General features: G+C 38.0%; 1 protein-coding gene across 1 annotated transcript in view; it reads left to right on the forward strand.

Moving 5' to 3' along the window:
• The window catches only part of anos1 (anosmin 1), a 67,084-nt gene that overhangs the window by 28,489 nt on the left and 11,095 nt on the right, over nucleotides 1-27,500 (forward strand). The window contains exons 3-9 of the mRNA XM_084421688.1: nucleotides 2,967-3,029; nucleotides 3,803-4,025; nucleotides 12,142-12,326; nucleotides 14,309-14,438; nucleotides 18,028-18,233; nucleotides 23,714-23,858; nucleotides 24,685-24,804. Coding sequence (XP_084277814.1) covers nucleotides 2,967-3,029; nucleotides 3,803-4,025; nucleotides 12,142-12,326; nucleotides 14,309-14,438; nucleotides 18,028-18,233; nucleotides 23,714-23,858; nucleotides 24,685-24,804 — 1,072 coding nt within the window. The remainder of the gene's footprint in view (nucleotides 1-2,966; nucleotides 3,030-3,802; nucleotides 4,026-12,141; nucleotides 12,327-14,308; nucleotides 14,439-18,027; nucleotides 18,234-23,713; nucleotides 23,859-24,684; nucleotides 24,805-27,500) is intronic.

The following is a 27,500-nucleotide window of genomic DNA, read 5'->3' on the forward strand; positions in this document are numbered from 1 at the left end:
TTCTCTTTATCTTGTTGTGCAAATCATGGAAAAACTGAAGATGTTTCTATAGTAAATGTACGTTTATCTGGTTATGTTCGAGAATCACTAGAAATCCGTCTTATGTAGATCAAAACATTAGAATTGAGTCTTTACAATGAATCAGTTCAATCTAAATAGAGTCAGTCAGGAAAAATCTGCTTGATTTGGGGGGAATTTTTTCTCTGATAAAAATTGTGATTTGAAATGAAAAGCTCTAGGTTTGCATAAAGGGCTGCACAATGTGGCTAAAGATTTTGTCATTAAATATCAATTTGACTAATAATAATAATACAAATAATAATTATTTGTATTATTGTTGTTGTTTTTATTTTATTATAATTATTGTTATTATTATTATTATTATTATGATTAGATAAAAATACTAAATGTTGTAATATTTCACTGTGAAATAAAAAAGCTGTTTTTTAAGTAAAAAATATAATATAATAATTATTATTTCATTTTACTGTACAACAGTAAAATTACTAGGACTAATATTTTTGGCTGTCGTAGTTTCTTCATTTTTAGACATTAATATAATAATAATAATAATAATAATAATAATTGTTATTATTATTATTATTATTATTATTATTATTTTACAGTTAAACAGTAAAATTACTAATACTACTATGGTTGTCGTAATTATTATTACTATGATTATAATTATTATTTTACAGTACAACAGTAAAATTACTAATACTACTATTTATCGCTGTCACAGTTTCCACATTTTTAAACATTAATATAATAATAATACTTATTATTATTATTATTATTATTATTACCTTATTTCACAGTACACCAGTAAAATTACTAATACTAATATTTTTGGCTGTCATAATTTCTTAATTTTTAAACATTAATATAATGCTAAGTATTATTATTTTACAGTACACCAGTAAAATTACTAATAATATCTTAATATCTTCATTTTCAAACACTAAACCATAGAGCTTTTATTTTGGCAGAAAACGCATGAATGTTTGTTGATTAAATAAGGATGAGATGTAATGCGTGTTGTGATGCTGGTTTCGCAGTCATAACCCCTGTTAGCCTGTTAGCCTGTTAGCCTGTTAGCGTGTCGCTCGTCCTGCTCTGTTATTAATGATGTCAGATTCGGTGTGTGTGAATGCGAAGCCAAACCGCATCGTTCGCTCATGTTTGATTTCAGTCCTCACACTCTATTTAACAGCAGATAAACGTTTGCCTGCCAATAGCAGAATAACGACAGCGCCGCTAATGAGCTAATTAAAATCCCATAAACGGGTCAGCGCACTTACTCAGCACTTCTCACAGCATCACTTCTGTGTGTGTGTGTGTGTGTGTGTGTGTGTGTGTGTGTTTGCACTGGTTTATCCTGCATGTAAGAGCCGGGACTGGTTTGGTGTTTTGCACTATGGAAGCTTATTTAACTTTTTTTAATAGACTTTTTCTCTGCAATTAACTACATTTATATCTCTCTATTTTGACTTGTTAGATATAAACTTGCAATTAAATTAAATTAAATTCACATGTATTTGTATAGCGCTTTTCACAATACACATGTTCAAAGCAGCTTTACAGAAAGTGCACGAGTCCACATTAGTTTACAGTGATCTGTGATCAGAGGATTATGTATTTCAGAAATGTACATATAACAAATCACAGTTAGATAAAAATTTATTAATTTAAACAATGTGATAATTTAATGCAGAAACAATGAGCTCATTGAAGTAATGAATACTTGTTTGTTAACAAATGCTTATGACATTTAGAGAGATGCAGCATTGCTGCGTGTTCATTCAGAGTTTGTGTCATTTCTTTCATGCAATTGAAAGTCCGAAGTTTGCGCTGATGTTTAGTCAGTGTGTAAAGCGTAAGTGATCCGTGAGCAGATTGAAGTTGAAGACTCTTTGTGTTGGCACTGCTGGTGTGGTTTGGGAGTGAGTGAGTGTGTGTGTGCGTGTGTGTGTGTGTGTGTGTGTGAGGAATGAGTTGAGGAGTATATTGGGTTTCAGGATGACTGAATGATTTACATGCTTTTCTTCTGTTAGACACTGTTGATCATCTTCATCTGAAGTCATATTATTATTTTAAATATGTTTTTATTATCCAAATCATTATCAATGATTGCCTTTACTTTTTAAATTATTTATCTTTATATTTTTTTATTAGTTATTTAATTATTAGGAAGTGTTTTATTTTGTTTTTATTTGAAAATTATTTGTTTAATTTATTATATTTCTAATTAATTATTAGTGTTTTATTTTGATTGCATTAATTATTTGTTTAAATTTTATATTTTTATTATTTAAGTAGTAAGTATTTTATTTAGATTTTTTTTCGTTTTAAAATTTATTTATATTAATTTAGCATTTTTTATGATTTAGTAAGTTTTATTTTGATTGTTCTTATTTTTAAATTATTTTAAAATAATTAAAAATATATGTTAAAAATATTGAAAAAATATTTGTTAATTATTTATTTTATTAAAAAATTATTTTGATATTTCATAAATGATTAGTATGTTTTTTATTGTAAAATTATTTGTTTAATTTACTTTTTAACATTTTATTATTAGTAAGTGTTTTTATTTTTATTTATATTTGTTTTTACATTTATATATAACATTTTGTATTTTTATTATTTAATTAATCATTAGAAAGTTTTTTTCATTATTATTTGTTTAATTTTATGTTTTTGTAATTTAATTATAAGAAACTACTTTATTTTTGTGTTGTTCAATTATATATTATTTATGAATTAATTTATATGATAGTGTTTTACTTTGATTGTTTTAATTTAAAATGTATTTATTTTTGTATTTATATCATTGAATTAGTTATAATCTTCAGTGTTTCATCAACGCACAAACGCGTCTGAAAAACCCTGGTCTGCCTAAAGCATCTGTGGTTCACGTTTCTTCATGATGTGCTAATCTCTTCTTTGCTTTTCTCTTGCAGTGTCTGGAGCCTTGCAGGGCATCATGGGACCTGAAGGAGAACCAGTGTCAGGACTTGTGTGAGGTACGAGACGAGACGTTTCCCCTGCGCTAAACTATTGCTCTTTTAATCCGTGTTTAAAGGGGTGGTATAATTCCCTTTTCACAAGATGTAAAATAAGTCTCTGATGTCCCCAGAGTGTGTGTGTGAAGCTTTAGCTCTAAATACCCCACAGATATTTTTATATAGCATGTTAAAGTTGTCACTTTTTGAGGGTGACCCAAAACACACCGTTTTTGTGTCTGTCCCTTTAAATGCAAATGAGCTGCTGCTCCCGGCACAGAGGGTGGAGCTTCAAGAGCTTGTGTGTTAGCAGCTCCGATTACCTCACGCAGACACACACTGAAAATATCTAAAACTTTTAGTCTTTTATGTTCAAACCGGAGTCAGACAAAGATGGAGAGACTCTAGAAGAAGTGACAACATGTAGAATACAACATTTCTGAATGGATAGTTGATGAATTTATGTAGCTTATGTGTAGTTATCTTCTAGTCATTGATTAGCATATTCTGTCATGATAATGTATAAGTGACGTTCCTGGGGGCGGGGTTTATGTAAATTCTAGGGTTGGTGATGTCACTAACCTGGGAGGAATGTGGTGTAGTCTCTACCAGCCGTTTGTTGTAGTCCTATAAAGCCATTTCTTTAAAAGTAAATATCTCCCTTTGCTCTGAACTTTGAGCGTCGTAACTTTGCAGATGTTGTTTATGCTCAAACAGCAACATTACACACTAACTACAGTTAGAAAAGTCAAAAGTCAGTTAGTTTAATCGTGTTGCTCTGCTTCTGATTTCAGACTCAGTTCCCGAAGAAGCACTACGAGTGTCTGACGAGCTGCGAGTTCTTGCGTTCTGTGGAGTCGCAGAAGCAGGGCGAGTGTCCGGCACCGGATCGAGCCAGTGGATTCGCAGCGGCTTGTGTGGAGAGCTGTGAAGAAGACAACGAGTGCACCACTACAAAGAAATGCTGTCCCAATGGATGCGGACACACCTGCCAGATCCCCAAGAACCTCTATAGAGGTACACACTCTTTCCCAGCGCTAGTGTGGAAGTCAAATAATGGCAAATGTTTTTGAAACAAAAAAGCTTGTTGAATTGCACTAATTGAAAAAAATATGCATTGCATTAACCGTGCTTGCATTTTAAAGGGATAGTTCACCCAAAAATGAAAATCAGCCCATGATTTACTCGCCCTCAAGTCATCCTAGGTGTATATGACATTCTTCTTTCAGACGAATACAATCTGAGTTATATTAATAAATGTCCTGGCTCTTCCAAGCTTTATAATGGCCGTTTCTGTTTTTGTTTTGAAGTCCATAAAATTGCATCTATCCATCATAAAAGTGCATCTATCCATCATAAAAGTGCATAATATCCATCATAAAAGTGCATATATCCATCATAAAAGTGCATCCATCCGTCATAAAAGTGCATCTATCCATCATAAAAGTGCATCCATCCATCATAAAATTGCATCCATCCATCCATCCATCATAAAAGTGCATCTATCCATCATAAAAGTGCATCCATCCATCATAAAAGTGCATCCATGATAAAAGTGCATCTATCCATCATAAAAGTGCATCTATCCATGATAAAACTGCATCCATCCATCATAAAAGTGCCTCCATCCATCATAAAAGTGCATCTATCCATCATAAAAGTGCATCTATCCATCATAAAACTGCATCTATCTATGATAAGTGCATCTATCGATCATAAAAGTGCCACCATCCATCATAAAAGTGCATCTATCCATGATAAAAGTGCATCTATCCATCATAAAAGTGCATCTATCCATCATAAAAGTGCATCTGTCCATCATAAAAGTGCCTCCATCCATCATAAAAGTGCATCTATCCATGATAAAAGTGCATCTATCCATCATAAAAGTGCATCTATCCATGATAAAAGTGCATCTATCCGTCATAAAAGTGCATCTATCCGTCATAAAAGTGCATCTATCCATGATAAAAGTGCATCTATCCATGATAAAACTGCATCCATCCATGATAAAAGTGCATCTATCCATCATAAAAGTGCATCTATCCATGATAAAAGTGCATCTATCCATGATAAAAGTGCATCTATCCATCATAAAAGTGCATCTATCCATCATAAAAGTGCCTCCATCATCATAAAAGTACATCTATCCATGATAAAAGTGCATCTATCCATGATAAAAGTGCATCTATCCGTCATAAAAGTGCATCTATCCATCATAAAAGTGCATCTATCCATGATAAAAGTGCATCTATCCATGATAAAAGTGCATCTATCCATCATAAAAGTGCATCTATCCATCATAAAAGTGCATCTATCCATGATAAAAGTGCATCTATCCATCATAAAAGTGCATCTATCCATGATAAAAGTGCATCTATCCGTCATAAAAGTGCATCTATCCATCATAAAAGTGCATCTATCCATGATAAAAGTGCATCTATCCATGATAAAAGTGCATCTATCCATGATAAAACTGCATCCATCCATCATAAAAGTGCATCTATCCATCATAAAAGTGCATCTATCCATGATAAAAGTGCATCTATCCATGATAAAAGTGCATCTATCCGTCATAAAAGTGCATCTATCCATCATAAAAGTGCATCTATCCATGATAAAAGTGCATCTATCCATGATAAAAGTGCATCTATCCATCATAAAAGTGCATCTATCCATCATAAAAGTGCATCTATCCATGATAAAACTGCATCCATCCATCATAAAAGTGCATCTATCCATCATAAAAGTGCATCTATCCATGATAAAAGTGCATCTATCCATCATAAAAGTGCATCTATCCATGATAAAAGTGCATCTATCCATCATAAAAGTGCATCTATCCATCATAAAAGTGCATCTGTCCATCATAAAAGTGCCTCCATCATCATAAAAGTGCATCTATCCATGATAAAAGTGCATCTATCCATCATAAAAGTGCATCCGTCCATCATAAAAGTGCATCTGTCCATCATAAAAGTGCATCCATCCATCCATCCATCATAAAAGTGCATCTATCCATCATAAAAGTGCATCCATCCATCATAAAAGTGCATCCATCATAAAAGTGCATCTATCCATCATAAAAGTGCATCTATCCATGATAAAACTGCATCCATCCATCATAAAAGTGCCTCCATCCATCATAAAAGTGCATCTATCCATCATAAAACTGCATCTATCTATGATAAAAGTGCATCTATCCATCATAAAAGTGCATCCATCCATCATAAAAGTGCATCTATCCATGATAAAAGTGCATCTATCCATCATAAAAGTGCATCTATCCATCATTAAAGTGCATCTATCCATGATAAAAGTGCATCTATCCGTCATAAAAGTGCATCTATCCATCATAAAAGTGCATCTATCCATGATAAAAGTGCATCTATCCATGATAAAAGTGCATCTATCCATCATAAAAGTGCATCTATCCATCATAAAAGTGCATCTATCCATGATAAATGTGCCTCCATCCATCATAAAAGTGCATCTATCCATGATAAAAGTGCATCTATCCATGATAAAAGTGCCTCCATCCATCATAAAAGTGCATCTATCCATCATAAAAGTGCATCTATCCATCATAAAAGTGCATCTATCCATGATAAAAGTGCATCTATCCATCATAAAAGTGCATCTATCCATGATAAAAGTACATCTATCCATGATAAAAGTGCATCTATCCATCATAAAAGTGCATCTATCCATCATAAAAGTGCCTCCATCCATCATAAAAGTGCATCTATCCATCATAAAAGTGCATCTGTCCATCATAAAAGTGCATCTGTCCATCATAAAAGTGCATCTATCCGTCATAAAAGTGCATCTGTCCATCATAAAAGTGCATCTATCCATCATAAAAGTGCGTCTGTCCATCATAAAAGTGCATCTGTCCATCATAAAAGTGCATCTCTTACAATGTAAAACAGTTGATTTCAATGTGAATATATTGTACAATTTAATTTATTCAAATGCAATAGCTACATTTTCAGAATCATTATATATATATATATATATATATTATTATTATTGTTACAGAAGATTCTATTTCAAATGTTGTTCTTTTGAACTTTCTATTAATCAAAGAAGAATGTATTACGATTTCTACAAATATATTAATCAGCAAAAACATTTTCAACATTGATAATAAGAGCTATTATTAATAATTGAGGACCAATAATAATAGTTGAGCATCAAATCCTCATATTAGAGTGATTTCTGAAGGATCATGTGACACTGAAGACTGGAGTAATAATGCTGAACATTCAGCTTTGATCACAGGAATAAATTACACTTTACTGTATATTCACATAGAAAACAGATGATTTACATTATAATAATATTTCACTATTTTTACTTAATTTTTTTTAATCATACTTGCACAATAAGATGAAACGTGACCTCTGAAAGCAAGCGAAGCGTTCCGGTTTGTGTTGCACGATCGTTATTAATGTCAGATTTACTGGTTCCCCCTCATTTGCAGAAAGTCATAAAGCCTTTTATTGAAATCCAAACCCAATCAGGCTGATCCTCTGGTGTCAGAGGCGTGATTATTTATGATTATTTCTGTGTGTCGTCGCTCTGGTGAAGATGCTGGAAACCATTAACAGGCTCGATGGAGCGCTGAGTGTTTCTCGTGTTCTCGATCGCTCTCAGATGTTCCTCAGGTGCGGCTGTAACCCCGCGAGTCTCTCGGCTTCAGAAACATATTAACACTGATTACTACACGGCTCTGTGGAATACTTGATTCTGATTGGTCGATCGCTCCATCCAGCGGTGTATTATTCCCAGATAACAACAGAAACACCGGCTCATCCGGATCACTGGAGTCAGCAGCGCAACACACTCGCTATACACTCACTACACACTCGCTACACACTCGCTACACTCTCGCTATACACTCGCTACACACTCGCTACACTCTCGCTATACACTCGCTACACACTCGCTATACACTCGCTACACACTCGCTATACACTCGCTACACACTCGCTACACACTCGCTATACACTCACTACACACTCGCTACACACTCGCTACACTCTCGCTACACTCTCGCTACACACTCGCTACACTCTCGCTATACACTCGCTACACACTTGCTACACACTCGCTACACACTCGCTACACACTCGCTAGGAACGGGTTTTCTTCGTGGAAGTTTTGCGTTTGGTGAGCTCATTAAATATTAAAACTCAGTCGAATCAATATTTAGTGTAGAGTTAATTATGCCATCCAGTATCGTGGACTCGCTCTCTCCTGTTTCATACAAACGCGGCGGCGGCCATTTTGTGTCTATTGTTTTATACACTGTTGGATTATAAGATTCAAACAGGAACAATTTTAAAACAGTTTAATCTGAAATATTAATATCTCTGATCTCCATAATTATGAATGTGTTGAAATGCTGTGTAATAAGTGGGATAATGTAGATCCAGCCGGTTGTTATCTCAGAATAAACCCCTTCAGGTGTGTGTGTGTGTGTGTGTGTGTGTGTGTGTGTGTTATCTCAGAATAAACCCTTTCAGGTGTGTGTGTGTGTGTGTGAGAGAGTGTGTGTGTGTTATCTCAGAATAAACCCCTTCAGGTGTGTGTGTGTGTGTGTCTGTGTGTGTGTGTGTGTGTGTGTTATCTCAGAATAAACCCCTTCAGGTGTGTGTGTGTGAGTGTGTGTGTGTGTGTGTGTGTGTGTGTGTGTGTGTGTGTTATCTCAGAATAAACCCCTTCAGGTGTGTGTGTGTGAGTGTGAGTGTGTGTGTGTGTGAGTGTGTGTTATCTCAGAATAAACCCCTTCAGGTGTGTGTGTGTGTGTGTGTGTGTGTGTGTGTGTTATCTCAGAATAAACCCCTTTATGTGTGTGAGTGTGTGTGAGTGTGTGTGAGTGTGTGTGTGTGTGTGTGTGTGTGTGTGTGTGTGTGTGTGTGTGTGTGTGAGTGTGTGTTATCTCAGAATAAACCCCTTCAGGTTGATGAAGACCTGATCCTGTCGGGTTTATTCTGAGATAACAAACGGCTGGATCTACATGATCCCTCACTTAAACTGATCTACTGTTTCAGCTGCTGCTTCTTCTTCTTCTTCATAGACCAACATTATAAAATACTGCGGCCCAAACCGTTCTAGTTGTGGCCCTCAGACTCTGGTTTCTGTTTCTGTTCTATCCGATTCTACTGTTTTCGTTAATCAGATAATCAAAACTACAAAAAATAGACTTTTTTTACAAAGAATAGACCCATAGACTTTCATTGAAGGGATGAATATTTTCAAACATGAACTCTTGCTGAGTGTTTAACCTCCATCCGTTCGCAACATGCTAATCATGCTAGAAACAGACAAGCAACAAACAGACAAGCAACATGCTAATCATGCTAGAAACAGACAAAGCAACATGCTAAAGCAACATGTTAATCATGCTAGAAACAGACAAAGCAACATGCTAATCATGACAAGAGACAAGACAAGCAACATGCACTTTGGATAAAAGAGTATGCCAAATGCACATGTAAATCTACGTATATGCATAAATGTAGTAAAATCTCCCTCTGCTGTTTTCGTGTGGAGGTCAAAGTGGAGAAACACAACACCGTTGACGGTTTTATTTTCGGCTCCACAAACTTTTATCATTGCATTCAAGTTCTGCATTTCTTTAGTTCATGCATTCCCTGGGAATGGATTCAGGAATGAAGCGTCTGCGTGTGTGTTTGGAAGGATCTGACGTGCACCTGTGGAGGTTTCATGTGTGGTTACGGGTGAATCTCAGTCGGAGCGAGTGCAGGAGTGTGTGTGCGGAGCGGTTAGTCTGTGGGATCTGGGATCAGACGTCACACACACGTGCTGTAGATGTGAAACCGCAGCTCAATCCAGTACAGATGCTGTTCAGCCTCTTCAACATCACTGAGATCCAGGGTTTCAGGCCTTCAGCTTCTTCATCCATGTTGTGTTTCTCCATCCTGAGTTTAATGCAGTCAAGATGTTGAGGACAACATTTTATTGCTATTAAGATTATCCTCTTCCACTGATATTTTAGCATCATTGAGATTCTATTATAGTTTTAATTAATATTTTGAATTAGTTTTTTTTATTTTATTTTATTTTTTAGTTTTTGCTTTTTATATATATTTTTTAAATTTATATATTTTTTTAAATGTCTATTTAGTTAATTATAATAACCCTGAAAATTGAAATAACACATCAAATAAAATATAAATATTACTGATACTATTATAGTTTTATATTTTCAAATTGCTTAGTTTTGCTTTTTTGTGATATATTTATAAGAAAATATATATATTTTTTAAATGTCTTTATAGATTTTATTTCAGTTTTAGTACATCAAGTAAAACTAAAAGAAAAAGAAAATGTTTAAAATAAGTCAGTTAAAGTTTATTTTACTTCAAGTAATACAAATATTTTTGGTGGTTTTAGTTTTAGTTAACTATTACATCCCTGAAAAGTGAAGTAATAAATGTATTAAAATTAAATATAAATATTACAGATACTACTAGATTTTTTATTAGCATTTAGATTAAATTTTTTCGTTTGAATTTTAGTTAGTTTTAGTCATTTTTGTTAGTTTTTGCTTTTTATAGTATTTTTGTAGTATTTTTTAAATGTCTATGTAGTACATTACAACCCATGAAAAATGAAATAACACAAAGTAAAATAAAATATAAATATTACTGATACTGATACTATTATAGTTTTTATTAACATTCAAATTTTTTTCATTTTAATTTAGTTTTAGTAATTTTTTTGTTTTTTTGCTTATGCTTTACATTTTTTTAAATATCTGTATAGTTTTATTCATTTTATTTCAGTTTTAGTTGTTTTAGTAATTTAGTACATCGTTAAACTAAAAGAAAATGAGAAATGTTTCTGTGCCAACTAGATGAAATGAAATAAGTTCAGATCAAGATGAAATTAAGTTAACGTTAATATCCCTGAAAAGTGAAATAATAAATAAAATAAAAGATTAAATATTAGATGGAAAACGTATCTACTAAGCAAAGTAAGTTTAAATAACTGGTAATAAATGAGAACTAAAGCCAAAAATTTATCCTAATTTGTCATATTTAAAAATAAACTAATAAAAATGACAAAAACGTAAAAAAAAAAACCTAATATTTAATTTTTATTTATGTATTTTCTTTGAAGTAACACTTGAAATGCGTTTGATGGGTTTAGTTGTAGTGAACTCTAATAACCCGTTCCTGTGGGCGATGAAGACGTAGAGCTGATTGATGGAGTGTGTGTAAGATCTTCCTCGTTCTTCATCACAGCTGTGACCAATCGAGCAGAACATTTGGCTCCTCTCTCAAAGCTTTGTACTTCATAAATCTTTCATTTATTACATATGGAAGACTTTCTAATGTCTTTGAGGGTTAAAGTCTCCAGCAGATGGGAGGTTCGTTGTGTCGTTATATCATAATTTTATTATGAGTTATTTTGAACAATTGCATATTCAATTAAACAATTTTATATTTTAAAGAATCGTGTGATAATGTCTTTTTTTTTTTTTTTTTGTCTAATCCAGTGAATTAAATACATTAAAAATAAAATATTGGATTATTTTCTCTTTTTATTTGGATCAAAAATTATTCAGACACTAGATATAATTTTTGATACATTTGTATGTAAGTAAGGAGAGCAAAATAAAGTAAACTGTGACATATTATACCCAAATATTCTTCATACAGTGACTACCAGTGACATTTATAAAAACGTGGGACCAGAAATGATTCGGACACTTTGAGCTGATCATGTTTTGCTGATGTGTTTCTTCTTTAATTGCTAATGCTCTTTTTACACACAGACTGAACACAATGAAGCATTGCTTGGTGATTGGTTGAGCTAAACTGGTATTATCTAATTGTGTAGTTAAATTTAACAGCTGACAGATATTCAACATAATTCATGTGTGAGACAGTCTAACAGAAGGACGGACAAAACCAGTCAGATATCAACTGAGTTCTGCTCATATTTTATTACCATTTTCTAAACTATAGCGAATAAACTGTTATAATGTGAGAAAGGTGTATGAATACATTTTGGTTTGACTGTATGTGCACATTTTGAAAGAAATATTTAGGTTGTTATTGAGTGTTATTTGAGTGTGTGTTGTTGTTTCTCGCAGGATCTCCTCTGAAGCCGCGGAAGGAGCTGGTGTTTTGGGAGCATCCGTCGGGAAAACTGGAGGTTCGCTGGTCGTCGCGGTTCAACGTCTCGGTGGAGCCGGTGCTTTACGTGTTGCAGCGGCGCTGGAACTTCGGCATCCACCCCAGCGAAGACGACGCCACCCAGTGGCTGGATGTGGCACAGGTCTGTCCTTTCACCACTAATGTACCAGTCATGCAAGTTTAAAGGGGTGGTATAATGCCCTTTTCACAAGATGTAAGTCTCTGATGTCCCCAGAGTGTGTGTGTGAAGTTTTAGCTCAAAATACCCCACAGATATTTTTATATAGCATGTTAAAATTGTCACTTTTTGAGGGTGAGTAAAAACATGCCGTTTTTGTGACTGTCCCTTTAAATGCAAATGAGCTGCTGCTCCCGGCACAGGGGGCGGAGCTACAACAGCTTGTGTGTGTGTGTGTGTGTGTGTCTCAGACAGCGCGCAAATATTGAGTTCTCTTTCAAGTCTTGCGCTTGAATGGACAAATGATGTCAACATGTCCGTCTTGATGAGTATTGTATCAGACATAATGTGTTATGCCTTAAGTGAACTTATACGGTCCAGAAAGACAACGCATGTGTATCAGTGTCAGTGTATTGGATCAGTGCATTATGTCTTAAAGGGACAGCAGCCTAATATTCCTGCTCTCTGTGTTTTCAATGTTAATCAAACAACAAAAGACAAGAACTCACTCACAGCTCTGGATTGAATTAACTTTAATAAGGAATAATCTTTAATTTATACAGTCAAATATGCAATGTTATTTTACATTTGATTACTTTATTCAAATTCTGTACCTGAAAACTGGTGTTAGACCTACCTGAAAAGCACTGTTTATTTTATTAGTATTTTTGCTCTATTGTATTTATTTGTGCTGTTGCTTGTAGTTTGATTATTTCTTCTTATTTTCTTTATTTTTATTTGACAGTAGTCCTTTTTTCCCTGAAACCGTGAGCCTAAAACCGCGATACGAACCGAACCGTGAGCTATTGAACCGTTGCACTCCTTGTAGACACACACAGCGTTATGTATTATAAGCGAGATGCTTATGTTTGTGTGTTAAATACTCAATTGCGTACTTATGACACATAGCAAAACAGCTAAAAGTATTTCTAATATTTTGGACCTTTGTTGAATGTAGCCTATACTCTTACCTGTCGAGACATGCCTCCACACACACCTTTAAAAAGACAATTAATATTTAGTAATGTTATCGATTTGACTGCACTGATACTATTTGATGATATCTTGAATTGAGCTGAATAACGACACTATCGTCTGCTTTATCGCTGAAATTGAATTAATTTCATAATAGACTTTGCAACATCGACAGTTGTTGAACTGAATTAGGCTGAGCTGAATAGTGACACTATTATCCTCTGTATTGTAGAGCTTTATTAGTTCATAACTGTTGAATTTTTACTTTTGTGAAGCAATCTATTGTATAAAGTGCTATAGAAATAAATGTGACAACTTGAATAGATTTACTGAAAGACATGGGAAACTTTTAAGTGTCTCCCAATTGGATTTGCTTTTGATTCAAGGAGTCAAAATCACATTTTCAGAATGATTTACTGCAAAAAACTATTTTCTTAGTCCATATTCCTGTCTTGTTTTCCAGCACAAATATATAAAAAAATCCTAAATCAAGATACATTTACTGGAGAAGTAAAATTACTGTCTTGTTTTCTGAAAAAAATATCAAAATGAAGTGAGTTTGTGCTTAAAACAAGAACAAAAAATCTGCCAATGGGGTCAAAAAAATAAAATCTTTATTCAAAGTGAAAACAAGATTATTTTTCAGACTCCATTGGCAGATATTTGTTCATGTTTTAAGCAAAAACGCACCTAATTTTTTAAAATAAATTCAGAAAACAAGTCTTAATATCTTCAGCCATTTTGCTTCTTCTCCAGTAAATCTCGATTTAAGACACAAGACAGAAACACTGAGATAGAAAATATTTTTAAACAAAAGCATGTTAAATAAAGAGATGTGCACAAATGTCTCGTTCTCTTTCGTGTTTTAAAATAGCTCCGATTCCAGACTCGTGTTCCGAGGCGCACGTCCGTGACCCCGTGACCCCTGTCCGTGACCCCTGTCCGTGATCTCTAACCCTCTGTGCCCTCAGGTTGCTGAAGAGCGGGTCGTGCTGAGCGACGTGAGGCCGGTCAGGTGGTACCAGTTTCGTGTGGCGTCGGTCAATGTTCACGGCACTCGCGGGTTCACGGCTCCCAGCAAACACTTCCGATCTTCCCGAGGTGAGTCTTCCCGGGTGGCCTCGGACAGCTGCGATCCCACGGGATTTACGGAGCCGGCAGGTGGAAGCCTTTCATCTTCTGCTCTTCTGCTCTTCTGCTCCAACAGCCCGTTTTAGACTAGAGTTTTACAACAGAGCTGACATTTAGGCCTGATTTAGAAGAGCTTAAATAAGCCCAATAACATGTCCTTTTTATTTGATTTAAAAAAAAATAAAAAATTATTGTTAGCATGGGCGTTAAAATTCACTTCTCCTGTGATTCTGTTGGAAAAATGATAATTTACATCCAAAATCAGTTCATAAATGTGTTTTATTAGACGAGTGAAAACACTGCCTTGTAAAAACACGAGCCTCCATGTAGACCTGATTTAGAAAAGCTTCAATTAGACAAATAACGTGTCCTTTTTATTTGATAAAATAAAATATATATATATATCACGGGAGAAGTGAATTTTTTTAATATATATATATATATATATAATTCACTTCTCCTGTGATTTTAGGAAAAATTCTAATATACCTTCAAAATCGGTTCATAAATGCTGTTTATAGACGAGTGAAAACAATCCCTTGTAGAAATACCTCATAAAAGACTTTTTAATAAAACCTCATAAAACCCAATTTTGGGTCAAATATAGAGAAACCCAAATGTTGGGTTAAAAATGTAATTTAAACATTTAACCCAACGGCTGAGTTTGTCCATATTTGACCCAAAATTTGGGTTGAAACAACCCAGCATTTTTTAGAGTGTAGGAAATATGATCATTTACGTTCATAAATGCAGTTTATTAGACGAGTGCAAACACTGCCTTGTAGAAATACCTCATAAAAGACTTTATTAAAGGAATATTTCAAGAGTTTTACGACCGTCGTTCACAGAGCCCCATTTAGGCCTGATGTGAAAAGCTTAAATGAGACGAATAACGTGTCCTTTTTATTTGTTTGCTTGGGCGTTAAAATTCACGTCTCCAGTGATTCTAGGAAAAATTATCATTTATATTCAAAATCAGTTCATAAATGCATTTTATTAGACGAGTGAAAACACTGCCTTGTAAAAAAAACGAGTTAAAATTCACTTCTCCCGTGATTCTATACACTCTAATAAATGCTGGATTGTTTTAACCCAATTTCGGGTCAAATATAGACAAACGCAAATTTTGGGTTAAAAATGTAATTTGAAAATGTAACCCAACGGCTGAGTTTGTCCATATTTGACCCAAAATTTGGGTTGAAACAACCCAGCATTTTTTAGAGTGAAATATGATCATTTACATTCATAAATGCTGTTTATTAGACGAGTGCAAACACTGCCTTGTAGAAATATCTCATAAAAGACTTTATTAAAGGAATATTTCAAGAGTTTTATGACAGAGCCGCCCATCGTTCACAGAGCCTCCATTTATGAGACAAATATCATGTCCTTTTTATTTGTTTGCATGGGCGTTAACATTCACTTTTCCCCGATTCTAGGAAAAATGATCATTCACATTCAAAATCGGTTCATAAATGCATTTTATTAGACGAGTGAAACCAATGCTTTGTAAAAAAACGAGTTAAAATTCACTTCTCCGTTGATTCTGGGTTGTTTTAACACCATTTTGGGTCAAATATGGACAAACCCAAACTGGACTGGACTGGAAAGCTGGGTTAAAAATGTAATTTGAAAATGCAACCCATCGGCCGAGTTTGTCCATGTTTGACCCCTTTCCTTTAATAACTGACTCCTGTTGCTCTGTGGGTTTCTGTAACTCCGCTCTTACTGTTCATAAATGCTGTGGCAGTGAGACTGTTTATCGGTTTAAAAAAAACAGTAAAAATTGTGAAATATTATTACAATTTAAAACAGCTGTTTTCTATGTAAATATATGGTAGAGTGTAATTTATTCCTGTGATCAAAGCTGAATTTTACTCTGTGTGTTCATTCTTGTAAACATTTATTTAGCAAATTGCAATTCTGAGGTTATTTCTCATACGGCCGGGTAATTTCTTGTTATTTAAACATCATCTGGTGTGTGTGGCCTCACAGGATCATAATCCATCCGTGTTTATTCCAACTGTAATCACACGGACACACATCACACCGTAATTATGACCTACAAACTTATAAGTAGTGAGTTCCCAGCAGGATCTGGGGGCCTTGCCTTCTCATGTACTGTTTAACATCTTCAATCAGTGCTCTGTCCTGTCATCCGTCATGATTTATTCATCTATTTATTATTCATTCAGCGAGTATTGTAGAAAGAATGAGTTATTCGAATCACATTCAGTCAGAGCATCTCAGATCTGCTCAAAAACTCACTGTGTTTAAACTTGTGTTGAGATTACAGATAAATTCACCTCTTCAAATATACATATATATTATTATAATATTAAATCCAAAATATAATTAGATAAAAAAAAATATTAAACAGCCAAATTATTTCATTACCACAAAGACAAACATATCATTTATCTAATTATATTAATATATTATATTATATAATATAATAAAAAAATTATAACATTATATATGTAAAAAAATAAAACATACCATGAAGTGTAGTGTTGTTATTATCAACTAGAACTATTAAAAATAAGTTTTGTAAATCGAAATAAATCTGAAATATAAATATTAGATGGAAAAATTTACAATTTATTAAATATTAGATACAAATATATATAAGTAAATAAAATATAAATCAGCCAAATAATTCCATTTATCAAAAAGACAAAAATTTATAATTAATTAAAAGTAAATTAACACAATTTCTCAATTTACCTGCAGTTATTAGTTTAACTAAAACCAGAACTATTCAAAAATATTTTTTGTTCATTTAAATGAAACTTAAATAAAATATGAATGTTAGATTCAAAACTTTATTCAACTTTAATAAACTTTATTAACTTTATTAAATATTACAATTGAATTTTTTTTTGCCACTGACAACTAAAAGTCCTAGAATTCTTGCACATATTCTCAAGTGCAAACCTGCGTGTGTGTGTGTGTGTGTTTGTGTGTATGTGTGTGAGTGTGAGTATTTGTGTGTGTTTGTTCAGACCCGTCTCCTCCTCTGACCCCATCTAACAGAGCTCTGTGTGTGTGTGTGTGTGTGCGCGTGTTTTTGTGTGCGTGTTTTTGTGTGTGTGTGTGTGTGTGTGTGTGTGTGTTCAGACCCGTCTCCTCCTCCGACCCCATGTGTGTGTGTGTGCGTTTTTGTGTGTGTGTGTTCAAACCCATCTCCTCCTCCAACCCCATCTAACAGAGCTCTGTGTGTGTGTGTGTGTGTGTGTGTGTGTGTGTGTGTGTGTGTGTGTGTTTTTTGTGTGTTTGTGTGTGTGTGTTTGTGTGTGTGTGTGTGTGTTTTTTGTGTGTTTGTGTGTGTGTGTTTGTGTGTGTATGTGTGTGTTTAGACCCGTCTCCTCTTCCGACCCCATCTAACAGAGCTCTGTGTGTGTGTGTGTGTGTGTGTGTGTGTGTGTGTGTTTGTGTGTGTTTGTGTGTGTGTGTGTGTGTGTGTGTTTGTGTGTGTATGTGTGTGTGTTTAGACCTGTCTCCTCCTCCGACCCCATCTAATAGAGCTGTGTGTGTGTTTGTGTGTGTGTGTGTTTAGACCCGTCTCCTCCTCCGACCCCTGCGGGACTGAGAGCCTCAAACCTCACGCTGGGTCCTGACGGTCTGATGAAGGTTCGACTCGACTGGACTCTTCCGGCAGAATCCGATGTTCCTGTTCATCACTTCCGAGTCTTCTGGACCTGCAGCGTCCCGGGAAAATCCCCGGTGCCGTCCCGGAGAAAGAGGAGGAAGACCATCGACGGGGTAATGGAGGTTCTCTTTCATAGGTTCACTCAACGCTGCGTAGCTTAAGACGCAGTGGGAACGCCCTCTGGGTGTGCTGATTGTCTGAAGCCCATATAGAATCACAGCAATTCATTGGCTGATGGCGCGTCATATTACGTCGTCATATTATATTGGCGTGCGCGCCATCTGCTCCTCGGATTTCTCTGCCTTCATGAAGCGGCCATTCTAGCCCTTCGTTCTCGGTTTTCCTGGCCCAAATATTTTAGCATCAGCATTCTTCATCTGCACTTCAGCGACTGCGAATAGTGGAACTCAGTTCTCCTTGCGGTAAAGTGCCATGGAGTTTCGTCGTTGCCTGCCACCATGCGCTTGCTTTATTGCGAGTGAAGACCCTCACAGTAAGTGCGTTAAATGTTTGGGTTTTCCGCATGCGCGCGAGGCTGTTCTAGGTTTGTCAAAATGTACATTTTGTGACAATCCACTTCTCAAAACCCTCCGCTCTAGGCTCGTGGTTTTTGAGAAGGAGTCATCCGCCCCCCTCTCGTCGCGCTCCCGAGACCACTGAGGCCTCGCGGGGATTCACGAGCTGGGGTTCGGATGTAGAGCTCGATGGTATGGAGTACGAGCAGACGGGCCTCGCCCTTTCTCTCCCGAGCACACACGCGGCGTCCTGCCAGTCGAGTTTTCTCATGATTATTTATGCCCTAGCCCGGAAGCGCGTGAGACGGTTTCTTTCGGACTGGAGGATGTGATTTAAGCTGCAGCGTCCGACTCTGAGGATTTCGGCCTGTTTTAGTTGATGCCGTTCTTCCGCCTAGCGGCCAGGATGCGTGGCCTACACGGAGCTTATTGATGTGCTTTCGTGCGCTACAGAGAAGCTCGCTATTGACTGGGCCGACGAGCCCTGCGAGTCACAGTGGTCTAAACTCAATGAAAGATTTTTAAGTGGCCCTAGTTCTAGGCCGGAGCGGAGAAAGCTGCCCTTTTTCAGTGATCTGCATAATGAGATCTCCAGATCCTGGAAGCAGCCTTTTTCCGCACGTTTGATTAATGCGGCAGCCGCTGACTTCACCAACCTCGTTGGTTCTGTGGAGCAGGGCTATTCCGCCATCCCAGCGGTCGAGGACACGCTGGCTACTCACCTTTCTCCGTCGTCGGCCCCATCGTGGAAATCTCGCCCACTCCTTCCCTCTAAACCATACAGGACTACTTCCGCCCTTATCGGAAAGTCCTACATGGCAGCTGGTCAGGCAGGCATGGCCCTTCACACTATGGCCATCCTCCAAGCCTACCAGGCGGATGTTCTAAAGGAGATGGACGAGGGCACTGGCCTAACGCCGGAAGCTGTCAAGGAGCTTCGTAAGGCCACGGATCTGGCCTTAAGAGCCACCAAGCACACCGCGTGTGCTATAGGTCGGTCTATGGTGGGCATGGTTGCTGCAGTGCGCCACCTGTGGCAGAGATCCGTGACTAGGAGAAGGTTTTCCTCCTGGATGCCTCAGTTTCTCAGTCTGGACTGTTCAGGGAGGCGGTCAACACTGTGGTTGACAAGTTCAGGGCCGCAAAATCCCAGTCGGCCGCCTTCAGGCAATTTATGCCCAGGAGGGTTAGGGAGTCGTCTAACTCCTCCCCATCTCAACCCAGAGAACCTCCCTTTCACAGGAAGGAGATCACCACTAGGAGGAGTGACCCGGGCTTATGCTACTCTGAATAATGCCTGAACTTCGTATTTTGAGCACTTCTTGCGTTGTTGTTGTTTTTGCCTCTTCATGATGACTCGCTTAATTTAGTCCTAATTTGTAAGTCTCTTTGGATAAAAGCGTCTGCTAAATGACTAAATGTAAATGTAAATGTAAATGTGACCCAGCTCATCCCCCACCAGCTATGGTTTGGGGAGCCCGTGGTCGCCCACTTCCCCGCCAGCAACCTCATAGGCGTCTTGAGCTGAAGTGGTCTAACAAACCTTCCGCTCCAGCTCCCTCAAATCGCTCCTGACTCTCAGGTCAGAAAAAGCTTTCCCTGATTTTCGAGGTTGGGACAGACCGCGCAAGCGTTTCTGCCCACCTCTCACTTGCTCTCCTTATCCAACTCTGCCACTTTCGCCGCCCAGCGTGTTTCGAAGTGCAGTTTCTGTTCAACTTCGTTCAAACCTTCCGGCGCGGGAGGAAGGAGACGCGTTTAGCTTTCTCCCCTCGCCCCTGATGTGTTTGATACCTGCCGCTCGCATCCTCGGAGACAGTCAGTTTTCTTCAAGAACAGGCAGACCCTGCGATACCGATCCAGGCAGTGGTACCTCTCACTGCGTATCAGGACGCAAGGTGCTCTCCTTCACGGCCGACCACGCCGCCCCACAAGATTCAGCTCGACACCCTAACACAGGTATGTCCTTGGCATTGCAACACTCTGCTTCCTCTATCACATTTCTTTCAAGAATGGAGACGTCTGCCAGGGGTATCGCCTTGGATCCTCCGCACAGTTCGGCTTGGCTACACGCTTCAGTTCTGTCGCAACCCCCCTTGCTTCAACAGGGTTTTTCCGACTGTAGTCAACAGCGCCTCAGAGGCTTCTGTACTACAGCAGGAGATTTCGTCCCTACTCCTCAAGGGAGCGATAGAAGAGGTTCCTTCAAAGGAAGTCGAGCAAGGCTTCTTCAGCCGTTACTTCCTGGTCCCGAAGAAGGGCGGCGGTCTGCGACCTATACTAGACCTCCGCCGGATGAATTTCTCCCTTTACAAAGGGAAATTCAAGAGGTTGACACTGAAAGCTATCATATCTCAAATTCGTGCAGGGGACTGGTTCGTGACAGTAGACCTGAAGGATGCATATTTCCATATTCAAGTTGAACGGCGACACAGGAGGTTCTTTAGATTCGCCTTTGGAGGAAAGGCTTACCAGTACAGGGTCCTTCCCTTTGGTCTCGCTCTAGCGCCGAGGACGTGAATGAATGCTTCTCTTGCCCCGTTGCGGCTCCAGGGCATTCGTATACTCAACTACCTGGACGATTGGCTCCTTTTAGCTCGCTCCAGGGAATTGGTGACCCACCACAGGGACATTGTCCTTCGTCACATTCAGTCTCTCGGCTTGAGGTTAAAGAGTGTTCTCACCCCAGCTCAACGCACAGTTTTCTTAGGGGTTCGCCTGGATTCCGTTCTGATGTAGGCCCGTTTGGCTCCTGCCCGGATTTCCAGTCTCGTGACATGTTTGGCCCACTTCAGGGTCGGCCATCGTGTTTCTGTGGGCACTTGCCGCAGGCTTCTGGGTCTCATGGCCACAGCCTCCCCTGTGCTACCCCTAGGGTTGCTCCACATGAGACCTTTTCTGTGGTGGATGAAGCTCTCAGGGGCCTGGTCGACAGGACTGGCTCTTCGCCTGTTGAAGGTGTCGCGCAGTTGCTCCCGTGCCCTTTCAGTCTGGCGGGACCCCCTCTTCCTTCAGAAAATGGTCAGCATGGGCGCTGTTTTCCATCGCCAAATGATTACGATGGATGTCTCTCTGACCGGCTGGGGCATGGTTTTCGAGGGCAGGCCGGCATGCAGGGTCTGGACTGGGGAGACTCTCTCTTGGCACATAAGCAGCTTGGAGCTGAGAGCTGTTTCCCTGGCCCTTCTACACTTTCTCCCTTTTCTCGAAGGGCACCATGTCATTGTCAGAACAGACAATATAGCGGTAGTGTCCCATGTAAACCGGCTGGGGGGCTCACAGTCGCGCATCCTAGACAGGCATGCACACCAACTCCTCCTGTGGGCTCAGGACAAGTTCCTTTCACTGAGGCCAGTCCATGTCCCCGGGATCTTGAACCTCGCAGCGGATTTTCTGTCGAGGCAGAAGCTCAGGTCGGGGGAGTGGATGCTGAACCGTCAAACAGTAGCCCTGATTTGGGACGTGTTCGGAAAAGCGGAAGTGGACCTCTTTGCATCTCAGGAGTCGTCCCAATGCCCACTTTGGTTCTCCCTGAGCCCCCCGGCACCGTTGGGAATAGATGCATTCGGCCACCCATGGCCGATGCAGAAACTTTATGCATTCCTGCCTGTCAAATTGATCCAGGCGGTTCTGTCCAGGGTGAGGGAGAGCGAATCCCGTCTCCTACTTGTAGCCCCATTCTGGCCGTCGATGGCGTGCGCCCCAATATAATATGACGACGTAAGAGTGGTGAATTGGCGTGATTCTATATGGGCTTCAGACAATCGGCACACCCAGAGGGCGTTCCCACTGCGCCTTAAGCTACGCAGCGTCTCGTAAGAATTTTTTTTTTATTTCAAGTAAAATTTTTGCAGTTTAGTGAATCGGTTCATTGAAACAAACAGTCCAAAAGAACCATTTGGCCGAAAAGAACTGGACTGCCCATCACAACCGCAACTTGACATGTTTGACAAGTATTTTCAGACATAATTACTTGCTTTTATTTGGTTTTGCATTTGAATATATATTTAGACATTATCAAAAACTGCATCGATTTGTAGATTGTACCCCCCAAAATTTGCTCTGTATTTCCCATTTATTTCCAGTGCTGATCCACTTAGCCTTTTCTAATCATGTCCACGATTGTTCTATGTTCATATAACTAGTCCCACAAAAGTCACCCAAGTTTCTACTAAAGTAGAAACAGAAAAGTGTTTAAATAAAGCAGAAGCCTGTAGAACTGACCTGATGACACACTGAAGCTCAGTAAAGCTGTTGACTGTGAAACTCCCACAGTCTCCAAACAAACCCGACAGCGAGTGTGTTCGTAATGTCCCGACACACGATCTGTCTGAGTTAGTGACCCGCTGATGCAGGAATGCCCAAACTAACCCGTTAATAACTGAACCGATCAAGCTCACGCTGATGCAGGAATGCAGTGATCAGCTGAGACGTGGAAACTCTCATCGCTTCACATGTGTTCCTAATAAACCAGATTATTGTGGCGTTCGCGCTCACGCTGAGCTCGGGATATGCTTCCATGATAAAGTCTTCACGTCAGAAACACAGAAACACACACTTACACTAAAGAGCAATGTCTGTTCGGAGATTATTCATTGTGTTATTATGTCATTTAGGATAGCAGGAGCCAAAACCCACATAAATAGAAGAAGTTAACACAAAAATCACAGATCTGGACGGGCTTCAGTGATACGGCTGATGAACTGATGAACTGATGTAAACGAGTGTGTGTGTGAGTTTAACGAGTGAGTGTGTGAGTTTAATGAGTGAGTGTGTGAGTTTAATGAATGAGTACTTTACTGATGTAAACGAGTGTGTGTGTGAGTTTAACGAGTGTGTGTGTTTCAGGCCGAAAGCTCGATGGATCTGTGTTCAGTGATACGGCTGATGAACTGATGTAAACGAGTGTGTGTGTGAGTTTAATGAGTGTGTGTGTGAGTTTAACGAGTGTGTGTGTTTCAGGCCGAGAGCTCGATGGATCTGTGTTCAGTGATACGGCTGATGAACTGATGTAAACGAGTGTGTGTGTGTGAGTTTAATGAGTGTGTGTGTGAGTTTAACGAGTGTGTGTGTTCCAGGCCGAGAGCTCGATGGATCTGGACGGGCTTCAGTCGAACTGCAGTTACTCAGTGGAGGTCCAGGCCGTCTCGTACTGGGGTCAACACCGACTGAAGAGTGGAAAAGCCTTCGTTCACATCGACACTCAACAACACAATCAGTCAAGTACGACACAACTCGCCTTCATCATCATCATCATCATCATCATTGCAAAGATCTCTGGCCCTTTATGATTTATACCATAGTCTGTCTGAATACTCGACTCTGATTGGCTGGAAGGTGTGTAATAAAACCTATTAATGCACAGGTAGTTCCAAGTCAGTTTAATATATTTAATCTCTATAATGCCCTCGTGTCGTGCATTAAAATCGTTTAATGTACAGCTAGCAGTGGATTATCCCTATCGTTAACGGCGCCCGATAAGAGAATGTGGCCGATATATTAAAGCTGATAAATAATGTATTATTTCCTTCAGCTGAGACTCTTCAGATGTTCATCATGATGGTTCTGAATTGATTGAGATATGATTGGAATCACTTCAAAAAGGAAAATAGATGCAGCGCAAGTCCGTCATATCGGCTTCATAACATTATAATGAGAACATCATCATAATTGTGTGTTTGGGACATGGATTTTAATGACGAGACTTTTGTTTTTGTAATCAGGCTCTCAAAAATGACAAAAATGTGGATTTAGATTTATCGGCCAATATATCGGTTATCGGCTTTCAACTATAAAGAATTATCGGTATCGGACACATTTTTTATATCTGTGCATCCCCAAGGGTGAATCATATTTTCATATTTAATCACTTTCATATACATGTGTATACATGTGTTTCATATATATGTCCACCAATATAACAGTTCATACGAATCGATTGAACTGATTCACAGAAATGAGTATGTTTCATTAGTATGCACCGACTGTTTTCATATTCTTGAGTAATGCTGGATCCATGTTAAGATTTGACTGTTTAATGTTGATTTAGAGGCAGTTTCTAAAGTGAGGAAAGTGTTGGTGAAGAAACCCTCGAGCGCTCTGGGAGTCGGCACACCGTATTACAAAGACGGACAACTACAGGTGCGCATCTACTGGAAGAAGAGAACAGGTAACACACACAACATCTACACAACATCTACACAACATCTACACAACATTAGAACACCGTATTACAAAGACGGACAACTACAGGTGTGCATCTACTGGAAGAAGAGAACAGGTAACACACACAACATCTACACAACACCTACACAACATCTACACAACATCAGCACACCGTATTACAAAGACGGACAACTACAGGTGCGCATCTACTGGAAGAAGAGAACAGGTAACACACACAATATCTACACAACACCTACACAACATCTACACAACATCAGCACACCGTATTACAAAGACGGACAACTACAGGTGCGCATCTACTGGAAGAAGAGAACAGGTAACACACACAACATCTACACAACACCTACACAACATCTACACAACATCAGCACACCGTATTACAAAGACGGACAACTACAGGTGCGCATCTACTGGAAGAAGAGAACAGGTAACACACACAACATCTACACAACACCTACACAACATCTACACATCTACACAACATCAGCACACCGTATTACAAAGACGGACAACTACAGGTGCGCATCTACTGGAAGAAGAGAACAGGTAACACACACAACATCTACACAACACCTACACAACATCTACACATCTACACAACATCAGCACACCGTATTACAAAGACGGACAACTGCAGGTCCGCATCTACTGGAAGAAGAGAACAGGTAACACACACAACATCTACACAACACCTACACAACATCTACACAACATCTACACAACATCAGCACACCGTATTACAAAGACGGACAACTACAGGTGCGCATCTACTGGAAGAACAGAACAGGTAACACACACAACATCTACACAACACCTACACAACATCTACACAACACCTACACAACATCTACACAACATCAGCACACCGTATTACAAACACAGACAACTACAGGTGCGCATCTACTGGAAGAAGACAACAGGTAACACTCAAAACATCTACACAACATCTACACAACATCTACGACTCTGGATTTTCAGCACAGGGGGACTTTAAATTAAAATTCATGCAAAAAACATGATTCACACGTGAGAAGCCAATTTCACATGCATGAAACCAAATTCACGTGGACACAAATTTGTTTTACGTGCGTGAAATAAATATATATTCACAAAAGGCAATTCACATGCACAAAATAAAATTATATATTCATAAAATACATTTCACAAATGCAAAACACAATTCATAGATACACAACTGTGCACAAAAACTTTCTAATGTTTAAAATGTACGAATGAACGAACCGATCAACTGCACATACTCTGCGCAGCCATGAACTTACGTGGTCGAAAGCTGATGACGTAACATGAAGGTAGACACGCCCTCACATGATGATGATTGATCGATTGATAAGCTTAAATCTGATTGGCTAAAGAGTACGACTGATCTGTGTAGGAGGAGAGCGCTGCCAGGAAAGTCTCAAAAACACACACACACACACACATACAAATCCAAGGCGATCCACACGTGAATGACGATTTGCACTTTCACATTCAAGGATAAACTCGTACATTTTAAACATTCAAAGGTTTTTGTGCATATACGAATTGTGTGAAATGTATTTTATGAATATATAATTTTATTTCACGCACGTGAATTGTTTTTTTGTGTACGTAAATGTGGTTTCATGCATGTGAAATTGGCTACGCCTGTGAGAATCCTGTTTTTTGCATAAATGATTGAGACTGATCTGGCTCCGTAGGCTGTGATGCTTTACTGAGGATGACGAGGATGTTTGTGCTGTGTGTCAGTCTGAGCGAGTAATGAGATTCTGAGGTGGTGTGTGTTTCTTGCTGACTCGTTCTGTGCCTCAGCGTTTTTATTCTGCCAGCCTCAAAGCATCAGGTCAGCCTGAACTAATCTCACTTCTGCTTTAAACTTCTAAAGAACAGCTCGTCACAACTTGGGGGATGTGCAGATATACATGTTTGAGCTAGCTGGTGGTTTTTCTGAATGACTAGTTGATGAAACAGCATGACAAAATATCTTGAAACTATAAAAAAATTCATTTATTATTTTTTTAATTTAGTCTAATTTAGAAATATGACTGCTTGATAGAGTTGAACATTTCATAGATCAAACTAGAAAATTTAGAATTATTTCATTTATTTTCTATTTTTTTATTTAGTCTAATTTAGAAAAATGACTACTTGATAGAGTTGAACATTTCATAGATCAAACTAGAAAATTTACAATCATTTTATTTATTATTTATTATAACTTATTGTAAAAAATACAAAAATCATAAAATTGTAAAATAAACAAAATATCTTGAAACTAGAAAAATGTAGAATATTTTTTTGTATTTGTATTTATTTACATTTTAAATTTAGTCTAATTTAGAAAAATGACTAGTAGATAAAACAGCAAGAAAAAAAATTATAGCACAGACTACAAAATTTAGAATAATTTAAATATTATTATTAATTTACAATTTTATTTAGTCAAATAAAAAAAGACAAATTGATAAAACAGCGAGATTCAGGATGAAAAATATCTTAAACTTTATAGCAAAAAACTACAAAATTTTGAATATTTTTTTATTATTATTATTATTTAGTTTTGAACTTAGTCAACTTTAGAAAAAAATTCTAGTTGATAAAATACCGAGATACAGGAGGAAAAATCTCTATAGCAAAAAAATTTAGATTAATATAATTAATTAATTTTTATTTATTTAT

The sequence above is a fragment of the Rutilus rutilus genome, assembly GCF_951802725.1.
Source record: "Rutilus rutilus genome assembly, chromosome: 10".
Classification (NCBI taxonomy): domain Eukaryota; kingdom Metazoa; phylum Chordata; class Actinopteri; order Cypriniformes; family Leuciscidae; genus Rutilus; species Rutilus rutilus.